A 20,247-nucleotide genomic window follows, 5' to 3' on the forward strand; every position below is an offset into this window, starting at 1 on the left:
AGGGAGAGTAACCTTACTGAAGAGACAACTTTGCAGAGTGTCAGCCATGCTGTTGCTTGCTCCGCTTTTTAAAAAGTATCATTATTATTTATTAGATTTGTATGCCTCCCTTCATCCAGAGGCCCCAGCACAGGAAAAGGGGAATAGCTATTGGAGCAGAGCCCCAGCTTTTTAGCCAAGCAAATACTCTGCATACAGAAAATATCAGGTTCAATTCCTGGCATCTCTCAGGTAGGGATGGGGAAAACGTCTGTCTGAGATCATGAAGAACTACAGCCAGCCATCATAACACTGGGCTAAATGGGCAGGCTTCTTCTTCTTCTTCTTCTTCTTCTTCTTCTTCTTCTTCTTCTTCTTCTTCTTCTTCTTCTTCTTCTTCTTCTTCTCAGACTGAAATATTGTAATTAGTTGTAATTGTAATGCACCGTAATGCGCACTCAGCACATGGGAAATGGCATTATGTTTTACAAATAGAATTGGGAAGCCAAAGCCCTCACGAAATCAGCATATGATCATTAGGTAGATTCTCCATGAATCTAGCAAGACCGTGTTATTGTTTATAGGGCTTGCAGCAAGTCAAAATGCTGACTTATAAAGTTAAGTGCCTTTACACTGCTTCTGAAACAGATTTTGGTTGATAAACTATTTCCCCTACTAGCCTGAAAAAGTACAAATCTCTTATAATAGCAACAAAAATCACAAAGTTCCCCCATCTGCTTTAGCAGGATTATGATTAAAGGGCCCAAAGTTTTTAACCATATTTTTAGCAGCATCTTTCTGAGTGTTGTAGCATTTAATGCTTCACTGCAAAATTCAGAGCAATATAAAACAAACAGAAAGTTTTCTGCTAAATGAAACCATGGTAAAAAGTCTGAAAGTCAAGTATCTAACGATTTTGTGCTTCAGAAGAATCAATGTATTTCTTTAGTGTTTGCTTTCAGTATTGATTATTGCACATCACCTATAGAAGTCTGGACTACTAAAAATACATTCCTGTAAAGCACTCATCAAGGCCTCAGAGTTTATAAATGAAAGTTTTTTAGTGGCCACAAAAATGACTTCTTTTTTAAAAAAACACACAATAATCTCTAAACAGGAGATTTTGTGGTGAAAGATGTTAAGGTGGAGTGACTAATATTAATTCATTTATGCTGATGCACTGTCTGAGAATTTTTGGCACAGTCATTTACTACAGTTACTCTCTGGAATGGACATCCTTGCTGCTGCTGCTGCTGCTGCTGCTGCTGCTGCTGCTGTTTTGTGTGTGTGTACTTATAATGGCACACAGAGCAGTTTGTCTGTACCAACATAGCTTCAGCAACATTCTGTGCTTAGCATATGGGGGCTCAGTTGTCCCTGTTGTAGTGCCTGCCAGTTTTGCAACGTAATGCAAAAGTCTAATAAGGAAAGCAAAAGACTGTATCGTTAGCACTGTGGAAGCCAAAATAGCTTGTAGGTGGAATTTAGGAAGCTGCCTTATAGTGGTTCATGTATCCCACGATTGTCAACACTAGCTGGCCATGGCTCCCCAAGGATTCAGGAAGAGGTCTCTCCCCTACCTGGAGATGCTGAGGATTGAACCTGGAAACTTATGCACACAATGCATGTGCCTTACCCCAATGAGATTGCTGTAGTCCCATCTTCACTTTCTATCACGTTAAGGGATAGAGAACCCATGGCCCAATGGTTGTTGGATTCCACCTCCCATTTGCCATAGTCAACATGGTCAATAGTAAGAGGTGATTCGAAGTGCAGTGTGTGTGTGTGTGTGTGTGTGTGTGTGTGTGTATGTGGGTTACTTCAGACCACAGACTTGCAATGCAAGCCATTACATGTTTATACAGAAGCCCCTTTGAGTTCAATAGGATTTTTTTTACAGTAAGTGTTTGTAGGATTATTGCAGGCCAAGCAGAATGGCATGAGCACCCCATTTGAGTCCCATGATAGCAAATTTTGGGGAGGGAAAAAAATAATGTACCCTAATAATAATCTGTTCCTTTCCCAAGCCATTTTTCGTTTCATACACCCAAATCCAGATGAAGAAGAAGAAGAAGAAGAGGAGGAGGAGGAGGAGGAGGAGGAGGAGGAGTTTGGATTTGATATCCCGCTTTATCACTACCCTAAGGAGTCTCAAAGTGGCTAACAATCTCTTCCCCACAACAAACACTCTGTGAGGTGAGTGAGGCTGAGAGACTTCACAGAAGTGTGAGTAGCCCAAGGTCACCCAGCAGCTGCATGTGGAGGAGCGGGGATGCGAACCCGGTTCACCAGATTATGAGTCCACCGCTCTTAACCACTACACCACACTGGTTATAGATCTTCAGCACGCATGCTGTTGCAGACTAAAAACATGTGGTTGTTATCGCTCATTTTATTTTGTAAATACATTTTTTAAAACAATTTCCCCCCCTTTAATAATGGATAGATAGCAATGTTTATTGTGGCTTTGCAGGTTCTTGATAATTGCCCTTTTAAAAAAACTTTACAGTTCCAGACAGGCAGTGCAGGTATCAAGACCTTGATGAACTGACATGGCTGATGGGCAAGTCATACTGACCTGGTCTAACCTTTACAATGCTGTCCAGTCTTATCTTTATCAAACATTACCAAAGCAGAATGTTTTTGCAGCCAGCAAAAAAGAAGGTTGCTACAAATAACTGTTTCCTCCACCGTCTTATTAGCGCACCTGTCAAAAGTACCTGAAGGAGTTATCTGAGTGGAAATGCTTATGACATCCTTTTTAAAAAAGAAATTGAAGTAGATTGGGGGGGGGGGTTGTTCTTAAGAACACAATGTAACTGGAGCCTTCATAGAGCATACTATGGATATTACTGTATGTCAGACCTGGTTAGCCTCTTCAATCAATTTGCAAAAAGCTTTCAGTTTTATTGATGCTCATTTATGTAGGCAGAAATGGCTGGATTCAATTTGGACTTTAATGTACTTGTAATTAATGAGTGTTAATCAGGGTCAACTGCATGTTGTTATGCAGAAGATACACAACTGGATCTTCCATGTCTCTCTCTGTGTGTGTACTGCAAGGCCCATGGGCACATTTGAAAACTAGAGAAACTGTTGCGGGCATCCAGCCCACACCATGACATATTCTATAGGCTACAACAGAATGCTTATTTAAAGCCTATTTTCAGTGTGGGAAGGGAACCCAGTGCTGGCTTGTGCTCATTGGGACTGGTAGGTTCAGAGTGGGCAGGCAAATAAAGCAAAGTGCCATCAAATTCAAGCACAATCTGTAGACATATCAAAGAACCCTATAGTGCAGAAAGAAAAATGAATCCAAATGATAACTTTTTTGAAGCCATGGGTAAAGGTAAAGGTAAAGGGACCCCTGACCATTAGGTCCAGTGGTGGCCGACTCTGGGGTTGCGGTGCTCATCTCGTTTTTTTGGCCGAGGGAGCAGGCGTACAGCTTCCGGGTCATGTGGCCAGCATGACTAAGCCGCTTCTGGCAAACCAGAGCAGCGCACGGAAACACCGTTTACCTTCCCGCTGGAGCAGTACCTATTTATCTACTTGCACTTTGACGTGCTTTCGAATTGTTAGGTTGGCAGGAGCAGGGACCGAGCAACGGGAGCTCACCCCGTCATGGGGATTCGAACCGCCGACCTTCTGATCGGCAAGTCCTAGGCTCTGTGGTTTAACCCACAATGCCACCCGCGTCCCTTGAAGCCATGGGTAGTGGTTCCCAAATTCCATAATCCCTTGAAAGCACAGGTAATTCAATACACACAGGCATAACTTCTTGTGATACTGAAGTGTTGAAGCCAGTTACTTGTGTATAGAGGTGGGTGGAGCTGTCAATTTTGGTCCCTTCATTTTCTCATTTTTCCAATCTTAAATTCAGTTCTCCACACATCTGCACCAATTTGTGAGTTAAAAAATAATAATTTGTGAACATCCAGTAGCGTTTTAGTGCATATTTCCCCCTAATAAACACATTTTTATGTATGCAATTTCCCCTAATGTACACATTTTTGCAAATCAATTCCCCCTAATATAATGCATCTCTGTATGTCGTTTTGACTAACAAATGCACTTCTGTGCACACTTTATCTCAGTAGCTTTGCTTTTGTACACATTAATTGGCTGGAGAACTGTTTTGCAAAATTCAGAGAAGTGTGACTTTCAAAGGGAGGCTGTGCTTCAGTTTACATACTGTTTCAGAAAGTGTAGATTTGGTAGGTGCATCCTTAAATATGAGTTTCATAGAATTTATCCCTCATCCCTATTTGCGGATGTATTTCCATGCGTGGAAATTGCACTGTTTTGGAATATCTATGAGACAAGTTAATTCAATAGTCATTCCTCCCCACAGTTGCCTCAATCTGCCCAATGGTGCAGCTGGTTCTGGAAGCAGTTCATGGAATCCTGGAGAATGGCAGATCTGCAAGGCACCAGCGATCTCTAACAGAGAACTGTTAGCGCACACCATCACAGACCACAATTGCTAAGGTTCTTTGGGGTGGAAGGACAACTGGTATAAAAGCAAAACCAATTTGTAATGCGGATAAGTTACCTGAGTCATCTTTGGAGAGAGGAGAGATCAGTAGGAGACAGAAAAAACACATTCTCTTGGCTTCCAAAGCTTATTCATTAGGCAACAGATTGCAACATGTATATTTTCAAAAAGAGTTAGCTGCTCGGTTGTTAAAATATATTCTGCCGTCACAAACCTTTGCAATTGGAAACCTTCTTCTCGTTTCTAGAACGCACGCATTTCTACACCACACCAGTGTGCTTGTGTGTCACCAGTTTCATTCAGCCTCAGACTCCATACTCTGTGTCCCTCTAAGAGACCTGCTGGGACCTCCAGTAAATACAAATGGAGTAATATGATACTTGCTACACTGACTCAGTAAATATCACAACATTGTGTATTCTGTTTCCTGAGGAAATGCCTTAGAACATTGCTCCCGAAGGACTCAGAAAGTATCAATTCTTCTCATTATAACAGATAATTCTACGCATCCCCCTATTGTAGGAGTCAAGCTGACTGCCATACACACTTCAAGCTGCAAACATAGCATCCGGACAGCAATTTAATATATGGCTGGCTCAGGCAGGCATATGACCCGTGAAATCAAAAGCTGCGCACCAGCTTTGCTTTGCGGCTCTTGCAGGTGTTATAACAACCCCAACCATCTTTGCAGTCCTGCAGGTGGCAATAATAGAAAGCTGACTAAGCCTCTAGCAGGCCTCTGAACATGGCTGCCGGGCTGAGCTCAACTTGGTGAGTCATGAGTTGTTCAAGCCTGTGCTACTCTATTCGTTTTAAGAGGCAGCAAACCAACAAGACCAAAACAAGACATTTTGCTGACTGAGGTGGACTAGCAAATGGACCCTATCTCCCCATGTGAAGGCATGTAATACCAACTTGACTAGCTGGTTTATTTTGGCACCCAAGACAAGGAAATTTTCTTGTTTGCACAACAATAATAAATGAACAACTAACAATTTACTGCCCTTTCATGATTGCCTAAAATCAGCCACCTGAGGCAGCTGCCTCTGTCTGCCTAATGGTAGGGCTGGCTCTGGTTAGCAAACCACTCTGCCTTGGTCAGAGACAAGAATAGAACAATTATAAGGAAATTGGACTCCACTCAGCAAACATCTTAAATCAGGCCAGTGTCACCCACTGAAGTAAACAATATGCAAAGATTGTTTACAATGCACTTATTGTTTCTCTGCTAGCATTGTTGATTTGTAGTACAGTCATACCTCGGGTTGAAGTAGCTTAGCGTTTTCGGGTTGCGCTCAACGGCGACACGGAAGTAACAGAGCGCGCTACTTGCGGGTTTCGCTGCTCACGCATGCGCAGATGCTCAAAATGACGTCACGCACGCACAGATTGTGACCCACACACGCACAGATGCACAGGCGTGGGTTGCATTCGCTTCAGGATGCGAACAGGGCTCCAGAACGGATCCTGTTCGCATCCAGAGTTACCACTGTATCTCTGTGTAATGCAGGGATGGGAAACCTGTAGTACTCCAGATGTTGCTGGACAACTCCAGTCATCCCTGACCTTTGGCAATGCTGGTTGGGGCTGATGGGAGTTGGAGTCCAGCAACATCTGAAGGCCCAGAGGTTCCCACTCCTGCTTTAGAGAACAATGGTACATATTGCAACACTGCGCCCACTCAAAAGATTCGTAATGAGGAGCTCATTTAAATGACAATGATAAATGCTTGTGATGGATATGCTGATGTCTTGACAGAACAGTTTATTGCTTGCATGTGTGTTGAATTTAAGACTCCAAAGATGCCGACATGACTTATCAATTATTTTCTACTTAAAATGCAGAAAGAATGACTATTTAAAAATATACTTACAAACACATCTTACGATTTGATTTGTGATTAAAACTCCATGTTCCCCTGGACTGACACTGTATAATGAATAACGTACTCTCTTGTGTGCTACACTCAATAAGAATTATCAGCTACTACGATGCATTTTGGAAAATGACCCTCCTTGCAAGGCATGCTCACTGTGAGGTGTGAGTAACTTCCAATCGCCCATTAGCTTTCTAACATTCCCAACATGTCAAGTGACATGGAATAACTACTTTTGCTAAATTATGAGCCCAATCTATGCATGCATTTTCAGAAGGAAACCCCACTGAACTCAGTAACTGTGCATAAAATTGCTTTGCAATTGGTGGGTCATATGAGGCCATTAAACGAGTTGAGCGACACAACCCCAGAGTCGTTCGCGACTGGACTTAACTGTCAGGGATCCTTTACCTTTACCTTTATGAGGAGGGTTGCAACTCAGTGGTAGCACACATTCTCTGCATGCAAATAGTTCGCTCCCTGACATTTCCAGGGCTGAGAAAGACTCCTTCATTTGTTTCTAACAAGTAGACAATATTCTGGAAAAATCATTCTTGATATAATTCATTTTAACACCACAATCAACACTTTGGCCCAAACCCATTTAAAAGTCAGTTGTGACTAAGATCACGATCCTGTGCACACTTTCTTGAGAGTAAATCCCTTGCTTTGGACCTTACCTCTGGATACATCTCCATAGAATCGGGCTCTGCTGTAGCTGAGAACTCTAATGCATTATTTGGATTTATTGGCACATTTTGCAAACACTTAGGCACTTGGTTCCGATACATTTGCCTGTGATTAACTTTGCCACACTAAAGAGGTTTCTTCCACATCTTCAAGTGTATGAATTATTAACATTGGCTAATAGGTCAATGATACTAACAGATTGCCAAGCCTGCCAAATGTGGCTTTCTTTACAGAAAAAAATGGCGGGCACTAGAGTTTCATTGCTTCTTCAAGAAGGGTCCAGGGCAGGTATCTGTTTTGGGTTTTGAGGCACTGGCAGCTGCTGGAGGAAACTGGGTGCTGGCGCTGGCTCAGGGTGGCATGTGGGAATCTGAACAGCAATGAACTATAAATCCAGCAAAGGAGTGACATGAGAAACATTTTTCTTTGCTCTTCACTGTATACCCCATAAAATTATAGTGTGTGTGTGTGTGTGTGTGTGTGTGTGTGTGTGTGTGCCACAGAGACATACACATACACACACACAGAGAGAGAGAGAGAGAGAGAGAGAGAGAGAGAGAGAGAGAGAGAGGTTTTAGCCATTCTAAATAAGAACTGCTGATAAAAATGATTATTTATGTTGCCAGTAATGGAGCATAAACTGCGCCCTTATTAGTAGGCAATTTCACGGTATCTGCTCAGTACTTCTGCGATTCCTGATTTTAAATGGACGCGTCCATTAATTGCCTCTCCACCCCCTCATTGTGAAAGCCTGATTTAGTTCAAAAACAGTCAGGATGAAAACACAGACCTAGCTTAGGGATGGCATTTACATGCAGGTCTTTTTGCCGTTGTGCCACAGGTCCATTACATGCTGTGTGAGTCATCACAATGCACATTGTAGCAGTTGGCTGAAAATGAGAATGTATTCCATGTGTGAAAGTTAATCTAAATATGGAAATTGCCCTGTTTTGTATTAACTACTGATGAAACAGCATAATCCCCGGGGGCGGGGGTTATTTTCTACATGCTTATTCCTTGAAACTTCTGTGTGTGTGTGTCTCAAACTGGCCATATATTTCCCCACAATGAAGAAAACTTTTTAATTCCCTTGGCATATTAAGAAACCAGTCTCTGGTGTGGCGTACAGCAAACGTATAGAATGTAAGCACATTATTCAAGGTATCCAGATCAGGTGGGAGTCTGACATGACATCAGAACACAGCATCCTCCAGCAGTTCAGGGTCACTGGACACAGGGAACTATTATTGATCCATCTAGTTCAGTACTGTCTGCACTGATTGGCAGCAGCCTTGTCTCTCAGTCCTCCCTAGAGGTCCAAGGGATTGAACCTGGGACACTGTGCAGGCAAAGCAAGTGCTTGGCCACTGAGCTATGGACCTTCCCTGCTGTTGGAGGCCCAGTGTCAGAGACCGGGCTGAGGAGAGCTACTCTGATGAGGAATGGGGGGGCCTCCCCCTAACCAGGATCCTGAAGCTGCCCAGGAGCAGTGGAGTATAGACTTGGAGCAGTGGTTTGCAGAGGGACATAGTTCGGAAGACAACAGCTGGGAAGAACTGAGTGGGGAACAGCTAGGAGAAGAACAGGGAGGGGGAGAGAGAGAATTAACAGACTCCCTTTCGCTGGAAAGTGTCCAACTGATCAGTCCAAGGTCAAGGAGAGCAGATAAGGTAGAAGGCCAAATGGTTTTGAGATCAGGTTGCCAGACGAGGAAGTGACAGGGTGGCTCGGGGGGAAGTGGGTGGAAACCTTAATTGGGAGCGCCTTTCCTCTGAGAATGGAGTCTTTGTTCTTTCGCTGTGAACATTAAAAATTTCTTTAACTGGTAGGAGACTATTTTTGCTTTGTTCTGTTTATCCACAGCCAAAGGAAGGGAGGAAGGACCCAAGATGCAGATATGGCAATCTGTTTGCTCATTTGGAAGTTCCATGATACACTTAGCCGCCACTATTTTGTCTCCATCCTTTTAGGAAGCCATCTAAATTAGTGGCCATCCCTCCTTCTCCTTTGTTATAGTGAACTTCATGAGTTTAGTTACGTGCTGTGTGAAGGCATACTTTCTTCTGTCTGTCTTGGCCTGAACTTAATAACTAGATCAGCAGTGTGCACATGAACAAAACATACATGCATACATATATACGTGGGGCTTCGCAACATAGCTTCAAATTTAATTTTGGTCTCCGAGATTCAAAGAAAGCAAAATGAAGAAATGTCATATGCTGGTTCTCCTAACAACAGGAATATCGGTTACAGAAAATTTACATTCAAGCTTTCAGTGCAGGCCAAGCAAGCAGAATGAAATGGCAGTAACAAATGCAGTTTAGTTGCTTGGTATCAGATTTGGCACGTTCAGAACAATGAAGCCAGACATGGAGATATTCCTTATTTTGCCATCTTTCATGAATAACCTTTTCCATGATCCACACAGTCCAGATTTTAATAAAACCTTTATTGATTTGCTTACAGAGGTTCTTCTTTTCTCGTAGGATGTTCTGTGGCCAATTTAGCCATGCAATAAACAAGGGTAATCTGTTCCACACTCACACAGTTCAAGGTTTATGAACATGGTATGATACACAAAGAAGGAAACATAAATAGACATCCTTTCCCATAGCCCGAGACCCCTAACTAAGAAGGAAGAGTGATGTTTCTAAAGGTTCGCTCTCAAGACATGCTTCCAGAAAACAAATTACCCCAATTTTACTCAGAATCACAGACAATCTGTAACAATATTTATGAAACTGCCTTATCCGGATTGAGAACAATGGCCTATCTAGCCTGATGCTGCCTGCTCTGACTCATAGAAGCATTCCAAGGTCTTTCCCAACCCTGGAACTCTTTTAACTGGAGGAGTCAAACCTGAATCTTGAAGGGTAGCTCTACCATTGAGGTACTGCAGGTAACAGTTAGCACTTTACATTAGAGAACATTTTCCATCCCAGGGACCCTCAAGGAGAACCCTCAAGTAGATTACCATTATGCTTCCTGGAAATTCACTTCCTCCCAGAAGCCTTAGGCACAACCCCTTATTTGCCCTACAGAAGTAATGGGAAACCTTTGGCCCTCCAGATGTTGCTGAACTACAACTCCTAGCAAGCATGGACAATGGCAAAGGATGATGGGAACTGCAGTTCAGCAACATCTGGAGGGCCAAATGTTCCCCACCCCTGTTCTACCATAACAAAACCTAAGTATGTGCAACAGAAATGAACATTTTTGCATTGGTTAACTGCTTCCATTCCCTTCACTTTGTTTCCAGTGTCGAATTTTAGGTGGTAAGCTCACTGGGGCAGGGACCACACACACAGGCATAGAAGACAGTCACATCCATTGCCCCCATCCATATTTGCCTCTTCACCCATCTCAGGCAGGTCGCTGGCCAGTTGTCCAAAAGGGAATGTAAAAGTTCGAATTAAGCAAGCTTTGATTAAACTGCGGCAAACACAGAAATTCCTGGGCTCAGTTTATGCAAACGAACCAGGTTGGCTTGGCAGGGCCAGCTGAGTGCAAGCCATGAAGGAATAAAACAGAGTAAATGGCTCATCAATGGAAACTGTCACCAAGGGCAGAAGACTTGACAGCAGAGGGAGGTTTCCAATGCAACAGAGGGGTCCTTCTTTGCTGGGCCCTAGTGGGCAGAGGCAAAGGCCCAGTTTAGGGTTTCAACTTTGAATGACGTAGGCTGGGGGGAGTTCCTTGGAGTCAGTCAGCAGCCAGGAGGAGAAGGAAGGGGAAAACCTCCATGTGAGCTGAGAATGGCAGGCTGAAACGAAGAGACACAGAGGACGGCTTTCTGCTGAGCCTGGATAGACCCTCATAGGTAGTCAGTGCTCTGCAATCCCTCCACCTAGGTGCAGGTTGTATGTATGTGTCAATAAAACCATATATCATAAAGACATCACAGTCTCTGCTGTGCCCAACTTCTGGAGGAAAATTTTTGGGTAAGTGCCTGGAACCTCAGGCCGCTCAGAGATGGGGTGGCATGTAGCAATATATAAAGGGGCCAGCTTTGTGCTTAACTTCATATTTATTCCATATAAGAGGCAACTCGCCTAGCTTTGTTTGAAAGTAGCAACTGCCATGTTATATAAGCAATGGCACAAGCAATTCCAAATAATCAACGAGACCCAAGATAAGATCAGGAGAGTATATAATACTGGATACAGTTGCGCCAAAAGCAACCTCTTGGCATAGTGAGCGACTTCTACAGTTAAGAGTGAATTTGGCCCTGTAGGTCTGGTATAAATTTCAACACCAGATAATAATTTTGGCGCAACTTCAAGCCTATTGAAGGAGGACTTGTAAGATGATCTCCCACCCACCCTTTTTTTTTTTACTTTCCTTTTCTTTTCAAATCAGACTAGCTAGAGTATGCATAACAAAATGTATATATTAAATTCAACTATCCTGAATGTATTCCGCCAGGGAAATCGTTATTGCCATAGTAATACGAGCTAGATATAATCCTGGAAGCTCTTCAGGTTTTGTGCATAAGTACAGTCCTCCTTTCCTGGAGCAAGAAGTCAAGTATTCCCTTGGGTCTGGGAAAAGAGCAATTCCATCAAGGATAACAAAAGCCAAGAAAGCTTGATTATCTGTAACATCTGCATAGCTGAGATTGACGGCTGGTTACTGTGAAAGGAATATGAGCAGGTTTGGGTTTTTATCTGCTGCCTCTACCATTTTATGATCAGCTCTTGAACTGTTACGTGTTTTTAATGAGGTGGGTTTATTGACAACAGCAACATTATTTTGATATTTTTGTTCTCTTAGCCACCTTGGCCAGGGTCCAAAACTAATACAGGCATACCTAAACCCATGGAAATCATTGGGCATAAGCAGATTAAGCTGCATGTTGGATTTTGACCTTTGACTTGAGTGTAAGAAAGGCAAGATGTAAAAATAAATAAATGCACTATGTATTAACGCTGTAAATGTGTTGGACACGATCCAGCAAAAGCTGATTGTGCTTCATGCCACTTTCTTATGTTGCTGTACATATCATCATCATTTTTTATTTGGATACCGTCTTTCTATTTTACAATACTCAAGGCGGTTTACAAGCTGAAGAAACAAAAAAATGTACATCTTATAACAATCTAATGCAATACAAAAATGTGATAATAAAACAAAACTTTAAAAATAAGCAACCTGCATCAAATTAAGTAATGCTCAACAATTATTAGAATAGTACAAAATAATAATATCAACATATAAAAGTTAAAGAGAATTCGACTCAGCAGTTACAATAAATAATTTCTAAACTGTAATCAATAAAACAACGGCAAGCCACAGTACATAAAATGTCAACTATCAAAATGGGGGCTAGGAAATCTCCACCCAGTGTCCATTACCCGATTCCCATTACTTGTTTCCCCATGTAGAACTCCACTTCCACTGAAGTTGTCATCTGCACATGTGCTACTACTCCTTCAAGCAGCACATGGCTATACATGGAACTCGCTTCCACAGCAGGCAGTGATGGCTACCAACTTAGATAGCTTTAAAAGAGGACCGGGCAAATTCATGGAGGATTCAGTTATCAATGATTCCGATTACTATATTCTACCTCCACAGCAGGAGGCAGAAATGCTTCCTGCGTTCCCCGGAGACCACAGGAGGGGAAGAGGACTCAAATGCTCGCAAGTTTCCCATGGGCATCTGGTTGTGAAACGAGGATGCTGGACTAGATGGACCACTGGCCTGATCCTGCAACATCTTCTTATGTTTTTATGTTCCTGTGATACCATCTGTGCAACAGCTGATGCACACACTTCAGCTACAGGTGAAACTCGGAAAATTAGAATATTGTGAAAAAGTTCATTTATTTCAGTAATTCAACTTAAAAGGTGAAACTAATATATGAGATAGACTCATGACATGCCAAGCGAGATATGTCAAGCCTTTATTTGTTATAATTGTGAGGATCATGGCGTACAGCTGATGAAAACCCCAAATTAACAATCTCAGAAAATTAGAATATTAAATGAAATCAGCAAAACAAGGGCTGCAAATAGAGCAATATTGGACCTCTGAGAAGTAGAAGCATGAATATGTACTCGGTTTGGGCCCCTTTTGCATCAATTACTGCCTCAATGTGGCGTGGCATGGATGCTATCAGCCTGTGGCACTGCTGAGGTATTATGGAAGACCAGGATGCTTCAATAGCAGCCTTCAGCTCTTCTGCATTGCTCGTACTCATGTCTCTCATCTGTCTCTTGGCAATGCCCCATGGATTCTCTATGGGGTTCAGGTCAGGCAAGTTTGCTGGCCAAACAAGCACAGTAATCCCAAATGCATTGAACCAGGTTTTGGTACTTTTGGCAGTGTGGGCAGGTGCCAAAGTCCTGCTGGAAAATGAAGTCAGCGTCTCCATAAAGCTTGTCTGTGGAAGGAAGCATGAAGTGCTCCAAAATCTCCTGGTAGACGGCTGCGTTGACCCTGGACTTAATGAAGAACAGTGGACCAACACCAGCTGATGACATGGCTCCCCAAATCAACACAGACTGTGGAAACTTCACCCTGGACTTCAAGCATCTGGCATTGTGTGCCTCCCCATTCTTCCTCCAAACTCTGGGTCCTTGGTTTCCAAATGAGATACAAAAGCTGCTCTCATCAGAAAAGAGATTTGCATGTCATGAGTCTATCTCATATATTAGTTTCACCTTTTAAGTTGAATTACTGAAATAAATGAACTTTTTCACGATATTCTAATTTTCCGAGTTTCACCTGTAAACTGCAGCTTCTGTTTTCAAATTGGATGGAAGCTGGTTTGAGGGAAACTGCATTATCTCAAGAAACTACAGGATACAGATGGATTGTGGCTAACATCATGCATACTCAGCTTCAAACACCAGCAGTGGAAGCGAGCTGGAGCTTGAGTAACCTGTAACGTGAACATATCCGAAGCCCTGATGTTTTAACATCTTGGTCCTGTACATGTTTGTTCAGAAGAAAGTCCCACAGATTTCAGCCTGTCTTAAATCATAGAAAGCGTGTGCTACTCCGACTTGCAGTGGCAGCACAAGCGATTATGTAACTGGATTCCTCCCATTGTAATTTTATCTTCACACCCGGGGACATCTTCAAAGTGTAAGCTTTCTGTTGTTAGTCAGGCACTTCAAAAGAATCACTCCTTCTTCAAAGGGTTTTCTTCCCCGTTAATGGAGGAGTTCGGACTGATTGGGGTTGGGCTTAGTCATCAACAAGCTTGCTATTCTCTCACCACTTAGAGGCACACAGCCCAGTGACAGTCTCTGCCAAATTTTAATCGGAACAGACTATGGTCTGGGACACCCAAACACACAGTATGTTTTAGAGGTTCAGGACATGCTTAGTCCTATTGATTCCAATTTTGGGGTGGGGGAGGTGGAATCAGTTAGAGCATTGGTTTCTAAGATTCTATGAGCGGGAGACCATGATCGTTAAACATATATGCAATCCAATGCACAGTCAGTTGGGAATAAGCTGAATTAAACACACCTATTTCTGGGCAGATATGAATAAGATGGCACTGTAAGAAACTCAGCACCCTGGTTTCAGGGGCAGGGCAGAATGGTTCAGTGCTTCTGAATTCTTCTGTCCCAATTTCAAAGCTGTGCTGGCCAAGAACCAGATTTGACAGTCAGTTTGGTCTAATAAGAAATCATTGCCATACGGTGCAGGGTGGAATCCAAACACAGCAGTGGGATATTATCTTTATAAGGACCAAACAAAATGCCACAAAGCCACGAGAAGTTTTTTTGCATTCTCCAAAACTCTCCTTTAGGCTAGATGCTAGCGAAAACAAGCAAGGAAAACAGTAGGGTATGATATTAAAGCCCCAAAATCTTCAGTTTGTGGCTATCTTAAGGTGTTGGGTGCATGTAATTATAGTGTCAGACTAGAAGTGGAAAGAACTGGGTTTAAATGTTTTCTCCACCATGCAGCTCACTGTGTCAATCACCTGGCCTACCTCACAGGGTTGTTGTTAGGAGATAAAATGGGCAGGGGGACCCTATACATCACCCTGGGCTTTAAAAAAATGCTACTTGCCTGTCTTATTTCCCAAAGAAATTCAAGGAAGCTAACAGATTAATAAGTAGTATTATTCCAAACTAAACCCAATACAATGAAAAACAGATTAACAAATCTGGTCACCATGAAAATAAACACAACCTAAGCTAGTAGAAAGGTTATTTAATGAGCCAAAGGCTTTATTAAAAAACCAAGTCTTCATGAGGTGCATGAAATAATACATTGAATGAGCCTGTGCTCCTTCGATAATGAATAATAACAATAAAAGGTAATGAATAAAATGGACCCGGGGTGTGACTAGAGATTTGTGCAGATTCTTTTCTCCTGTGAACACAGCTCAGTTCTTCTAAAATTTGTCTTACAAAGAGTACAGGAAGCTTGGATGCTGTAACCATCTGAATGTTCATCAGCATTTTCTAAGACAAAATGCATCATGGAAGTAAATAAAATCCAAATCACCTCCGCTGCTAATAACTGGGAGGTGATTTCTACATTGGTTAATTTTTGTTCAGTCTTTTGTAGCTGCCATAAATTTGTGCTTATCTCAGTTTGCTGTTGTGATTGTGATACAACAAGCGATTGGCAAAGTGCATTGATTTTTTCTTACAAATATCCCCTTACATTCAAGGTTATTACTGTTTGGGGTTTTTTTGCCTGAAATGCCATTTAACTCACCCTGGGGATCTTGTGAGGACTGATGCAGAATGCAAACATTTTAAGGGCTTGTTCACTCATTAAAGTTTGCCCATCGGTTCTTTTGCTACTAAGAGACAACTATAAGGCCTAATAAGTTAAAAGTAGAGGTAAAGTAGAGGTAAGCAAGAATCTGTGATGGAAAGGGAGGTAATTTCCTCCTCTCTGAATTTATCCATCCCCATTCTATCCCTGCCTGTGATTGCTTGGGCTGTGTTTAATGGTGTTACTTATGTTTCTGTTTTGTAAGCCTGTGTTTGATTTTATTGTAGAAAGATGGGGGTTAAATGCATGAAAAAATGCAATAAAATAAACTTCTCTAACTTCAAGGTGCTAATACAAGACTCCTTCTTGTTTTTTCCTGCAACAGATGGACATGGCTACCCTTTTAGAATAAATTCTGATTGTACACTCCTCCAGGCAGGGACCTGTCCTGTGGTAATCTGTTTCTGGCTTTAAAAAAAAAAGTTCCGTTTCCACAATAAAAGCGTTCAGCAAGGCATTACTTATTTTTGTGAACATCACGGCCACTGGTATGTGACCAAAAGGAAACACCAGGAAGAACTTTCTGAGAGCAAAAGCTGTTTTGACAGTGGAATGGACTCTCTCAGGAGGGTGTGGACTCCTTGGAGGTTTTTAAGGAGAGGTTGAAAGGCCATCAGTCATAGTTGAGCTTCTTACATCGCCCTCGGGGTCCCTCCCAACTATACAATTCTATGGAAAGGTAATTCTGCCCACATGTCTCAAGACGTTTAACACCCTCCTTGCTAGACAGCCTTCTGGGTCCTCCTCCACATTCTCCAGGGAAAGGAAGACACCGACCTTTCTCCCTGGCTGGGAAGCGTAAGGGAGGCACCCGGCCAGGAAAATCGCAGCCTCCCCACTCCCTAATGGAAGAGGAGCTGCATTAAGCCCATTAACATCCGCCAAATGGTTATCATCAATTTTTAATCAGAAATAAGAACAGAAATATGGTAAGCAGCAGCTCCTAGCAGCAAGTAAATTTAAATAACGCCAATAGGGGAATCCAATCACTTAAGCGCAGGAACTCGAGCAGCAATGGGGGAGCAGAGGGGTGCGCGCCGCTACTCCAAAGGAGAAGGCGACAGGCAGCTATGTTAATGTAGATCGAAGCGCTGCAAAAAAAGGAGAAAAAAGCCAGCCGATCCCTCGGACCCATTAACCCCTTCCCGGCTCGCCCTCTCTCTTTGGCGCCCCGCGCGCGCAACCAAACACACACACACACCAGCACACAGCCAGTGCCAGATTTTCCCGCCTCTCGCCTGCAGGACCCAGCCGCGCGGGCAGCTTTTGCAAAAAGCAGGATCTTGCACGGCATCTCCGCACTCCGCAGCTGGTTCAATGGGCTAAAGGGAGATACATCCCGCGGCTCTGCGGGGCCGCCTTCCAGCAGCCTTGGAGAGAGGATCCTTCGGCGGCAGCTCCCTGGCCCCGTCGCCAGAGTTTGCAGAGCGCATGCTGGACGGGGCGAGGGTGGAGGGGCCAGCGAGGTCCCCGTCCCCTCTGCCTCCTCCTCCTCCCCTCGAGTGATCCGGTGCCCGACGGAGGAAGGAGGGCTAGAGGGGGTCAGGAGGAGGATGGGGGCCGGCCTCCCCCCGGGGCTGCTGGCGCTGGGGGCGGCTTTGCTGTGCCCGCCGCCCTGCCAGGGCAGCTGCGCCGAGCTGAAGTGCGGCGAGCAGGAGAGCTGCTGCAGCTACGGCAACGCCACCTACCCGGAGGTCAAGTGCTGCCGGCTGCCCTTTCACACGTTCCTGGACAACGTGGGCTGGTTCGTGAGGAAGCTCTCGGGGCTGCTCATCTTGCTGGTGCTCTTCGCCATCGGCTACTTCCTGCAGCGCGTCATCTGCCCGAGTCCGCGCAGGAACAGCCGTCGGCGCCCCGGACGCCGCCGCCGCGACGACGAGGACGACGACGACGACGATTGCGACGAGGGCGACGGGGACTCGCTGGCCCGTGGAGGCACCCCGCTCAACGCCACGGCCGCCACGTCGCAGGACTCGCTGCTCGACAGCGGCCGGAGCAGCCAGGCGCCGCCGCCGCCGCCGCCGCCCCCCCTCCTGCCCGTCGTGTCGCCCGTCTTCTTGCAGCTGCCCAGCTACGAGGAGGTGAAGTATTTGCCCACCTACGAGGAGTCCATGCGCCTCCAGCAGCAGCCCCTCGTCCTCCCCGTCACCAGCCTGGCCACGGGCGCGGGGAGAGGCCTCGCGGGGGCGGGCAGCTGAGGACCCGCTTTCCCCTAGGGCCCCCCTCCCCACCACAAGGAGCTGCAACTCCCCGAGGGGGCGGCGGCGCGCGTGGCTCGACGGAGCTGCCCCTTTCCACGGAGACGCCGGGGCGGGTGGAGGGGGCTGGCGGGCGGGGCGGCAGGGGGTCGCCCCGAGAGGAGCTAAAACGGTATTGGCAACGGAGGGCAACCGACCCGCCGTGAGGGACACAAAACGCCTTTGCCTCCTTCTGCCCGCCCGACGGCCCCGCCGGCCTTCCACGTCTGGGATTTCGGAGATACATCGATTACATTTTTTTTGTTAAGATGTTCATTAAGTGCCTGTGACATGCATTCGAGTTGGACACATTCGGAACTAGGAGAAAGCAAGATTTTTTTATTATTATTTTCCTCCTCTCTTTTTCTTCTTGCCTCGCGGAGATGCCTTCCATTGTGTTAACGAACCTCTCTTCTCGCCGCAGATTAAAATCCTGGAAGGGGTCGATGGATGTGATTTTTTTTGTTGTTGTTGTTTTAATATGCGGCGAGAAATTTTGGAATTTTATTTCTGTCTCCCTACGGAAATTTTCCTCCGGCTGCAACCCTGAGCCCAGTTACCGTACCTAGAATTAAACGCCCTGAAATGCAGTGCTGTTTACTTCCGAGTAGACACGCATAGGATTGCAGTCTTAAAAAAAGCAAAAGGGTGGGACGACCTCCAGCTGATTTAGAGTCTGTGTCATGCAAAGCTTCCTTTGAAGGCTGAGGTGGGGGTGTCAGAAAACATAGTCACCGTTTTGGGACTTTCATTCATTGCTTCTTTGGTTTCCCTGTTTTTAAGGAGTTTGCCACAATTCTCTTCCGAAATATTGGGGAGGGGGGTCTTTATTTTTGCAGGTGCAAAACTAGGCTTTATTTCACCCAGATCAAAGACCCAGTTTGGCACACACACACATTTGCGTACACACACACACACACACAGGCTGGGGGCCTCAATGACGCCCCTTTGGAGGCTTCACCCCCAGCTAGCCCTCTCCCCCCTCCCCCCCCGGCTATGGCCCTGATTTTTTTATGGTGGTTGGGAAACTCATCGAAAAACTTCCTTCGAAGCAGAGTATAAACTGCTGTTGATCCTTCCACTGATTGCTGCAGGGATGGAAGTGATAAATAGTCACGGTTTTACGGCTTTTCTGATAATTTGGATTTTATCATTAGTGTTGGCCCTGACTGAGTACTGGTGGTGTGCAATCTCATCCCCATACAATGTAGACATGGGTGGGGGTGCAGGTGCAGGCAGACTTGCTGCAAGCGCAGAGAAAGCACCCCACTTCTTTAGGGGGGAGTCTCTGTTGGGGAGATGTGTGCTCTGGTGATGCAGCTCCCACTTCTGGCTAGGGCTTGCTACAGATTCATGCCCGCCCTTTGTACCTGCACACTTTTTTTCTTTTGTAACAGATGGGTTACAGATTAGTATACCGTATGTTAAGATTACATATAGCCTAGCCTCTGCCTTAATATTTTAAGACTGCAATCCTGTACATTCTTAACCTGAGAGTGAACTCCATTTAAAATTAAGAGGGCATTTCTGAGTATTATTATCATCCTAATCATTTATGAATCACTTCCCGTGGGGCATCCAAAAGCCGTTTACAATATAGACACGCATAAGAGGATTGCACTGCCAGACAATTGCAAACTTCTCCACCTTGCAACATCTTTATCTCTTATCTCCACCCACTTCTTGTTTGGTTTGTGGTTTTGTCATTGGGCAGGGCTGATAAAAGATTTTTGATGAACTCAGAAGCTTTGTTCACTTCTGTTAGTTGGGACCCTCAACTGTTCCGTATGCAATTAATGTAGCACAGTTAAGGCAAGACACCAGTTCAAATGTTGCCCAGGAGGCCTTTCTAGATTCTGCCCCCCCTCCCCCCGCAAGCTTCAACGTAAGGATATTTCCTTGGAAGGCTGTTACCAACATGGCTGAAATAATGTTTGCGAAGCATGTCCCACACCTGAAACACTCAACGTAAGTGCAAAGTATGAAGATTAGGTAAATGACCTTAGATTAATAAACCATTTGCTTTCCCCCCCACTACTTCATATTTTGCTCTGATCGACACAAATATATAAGATCATTGCACATTCTGGCTCCCCACCTAGGGCCTGGGAGTCATGCAATGCTGCAGGTAATAAAATTCCATTTTGGATCATTGATGGTGCCATAGAACATATATAAACCTTGCTTTTGATGGCTGTCCATGACGAGTTGGT

The 20,247-nt window shown here is 44.5% G+C and overlaps 1 protein-coding gene across 1 annotated transcript; it reads left to right on the forward strand.

Moving 5' to 3' along the window:
* The first annotated feature begins 16,580 nt into the window (after nt 1-16,580).
* On the forward strand, nt 16,581-18,106 carry C5H3orf80 (chromosome 5 C3orf80 homolog). The gene has a single exon (XM_053390404.1). It carries the CDS (start codon nt 17,351-17,353, stop codon nt 17,993-17,995), a length of 645 nt encoding a protein of 214 aa, XP_053246379.1. The 5' UTR covers nt 16,581-17,350; the 3' UTR covers nt 17,996-18,106.
* Nucleotides 18,107-20,247: the final 2,141 nt, after the last annotated feature.

This window comes from Podarcis raffonei, chromosome 5 (genome assembly GCF_027172205.1).
Source record: "Podarcis raffonei isolate rPodRaf1 chromosome 5, rPodRaf1.pri, whole genome shotgun sequence".
NCBI lineage: Eukaryota > Metazoa > Chordata > Lepidosauria > Squamata > Lacertidae > Podarcis > Podarcis raffonei.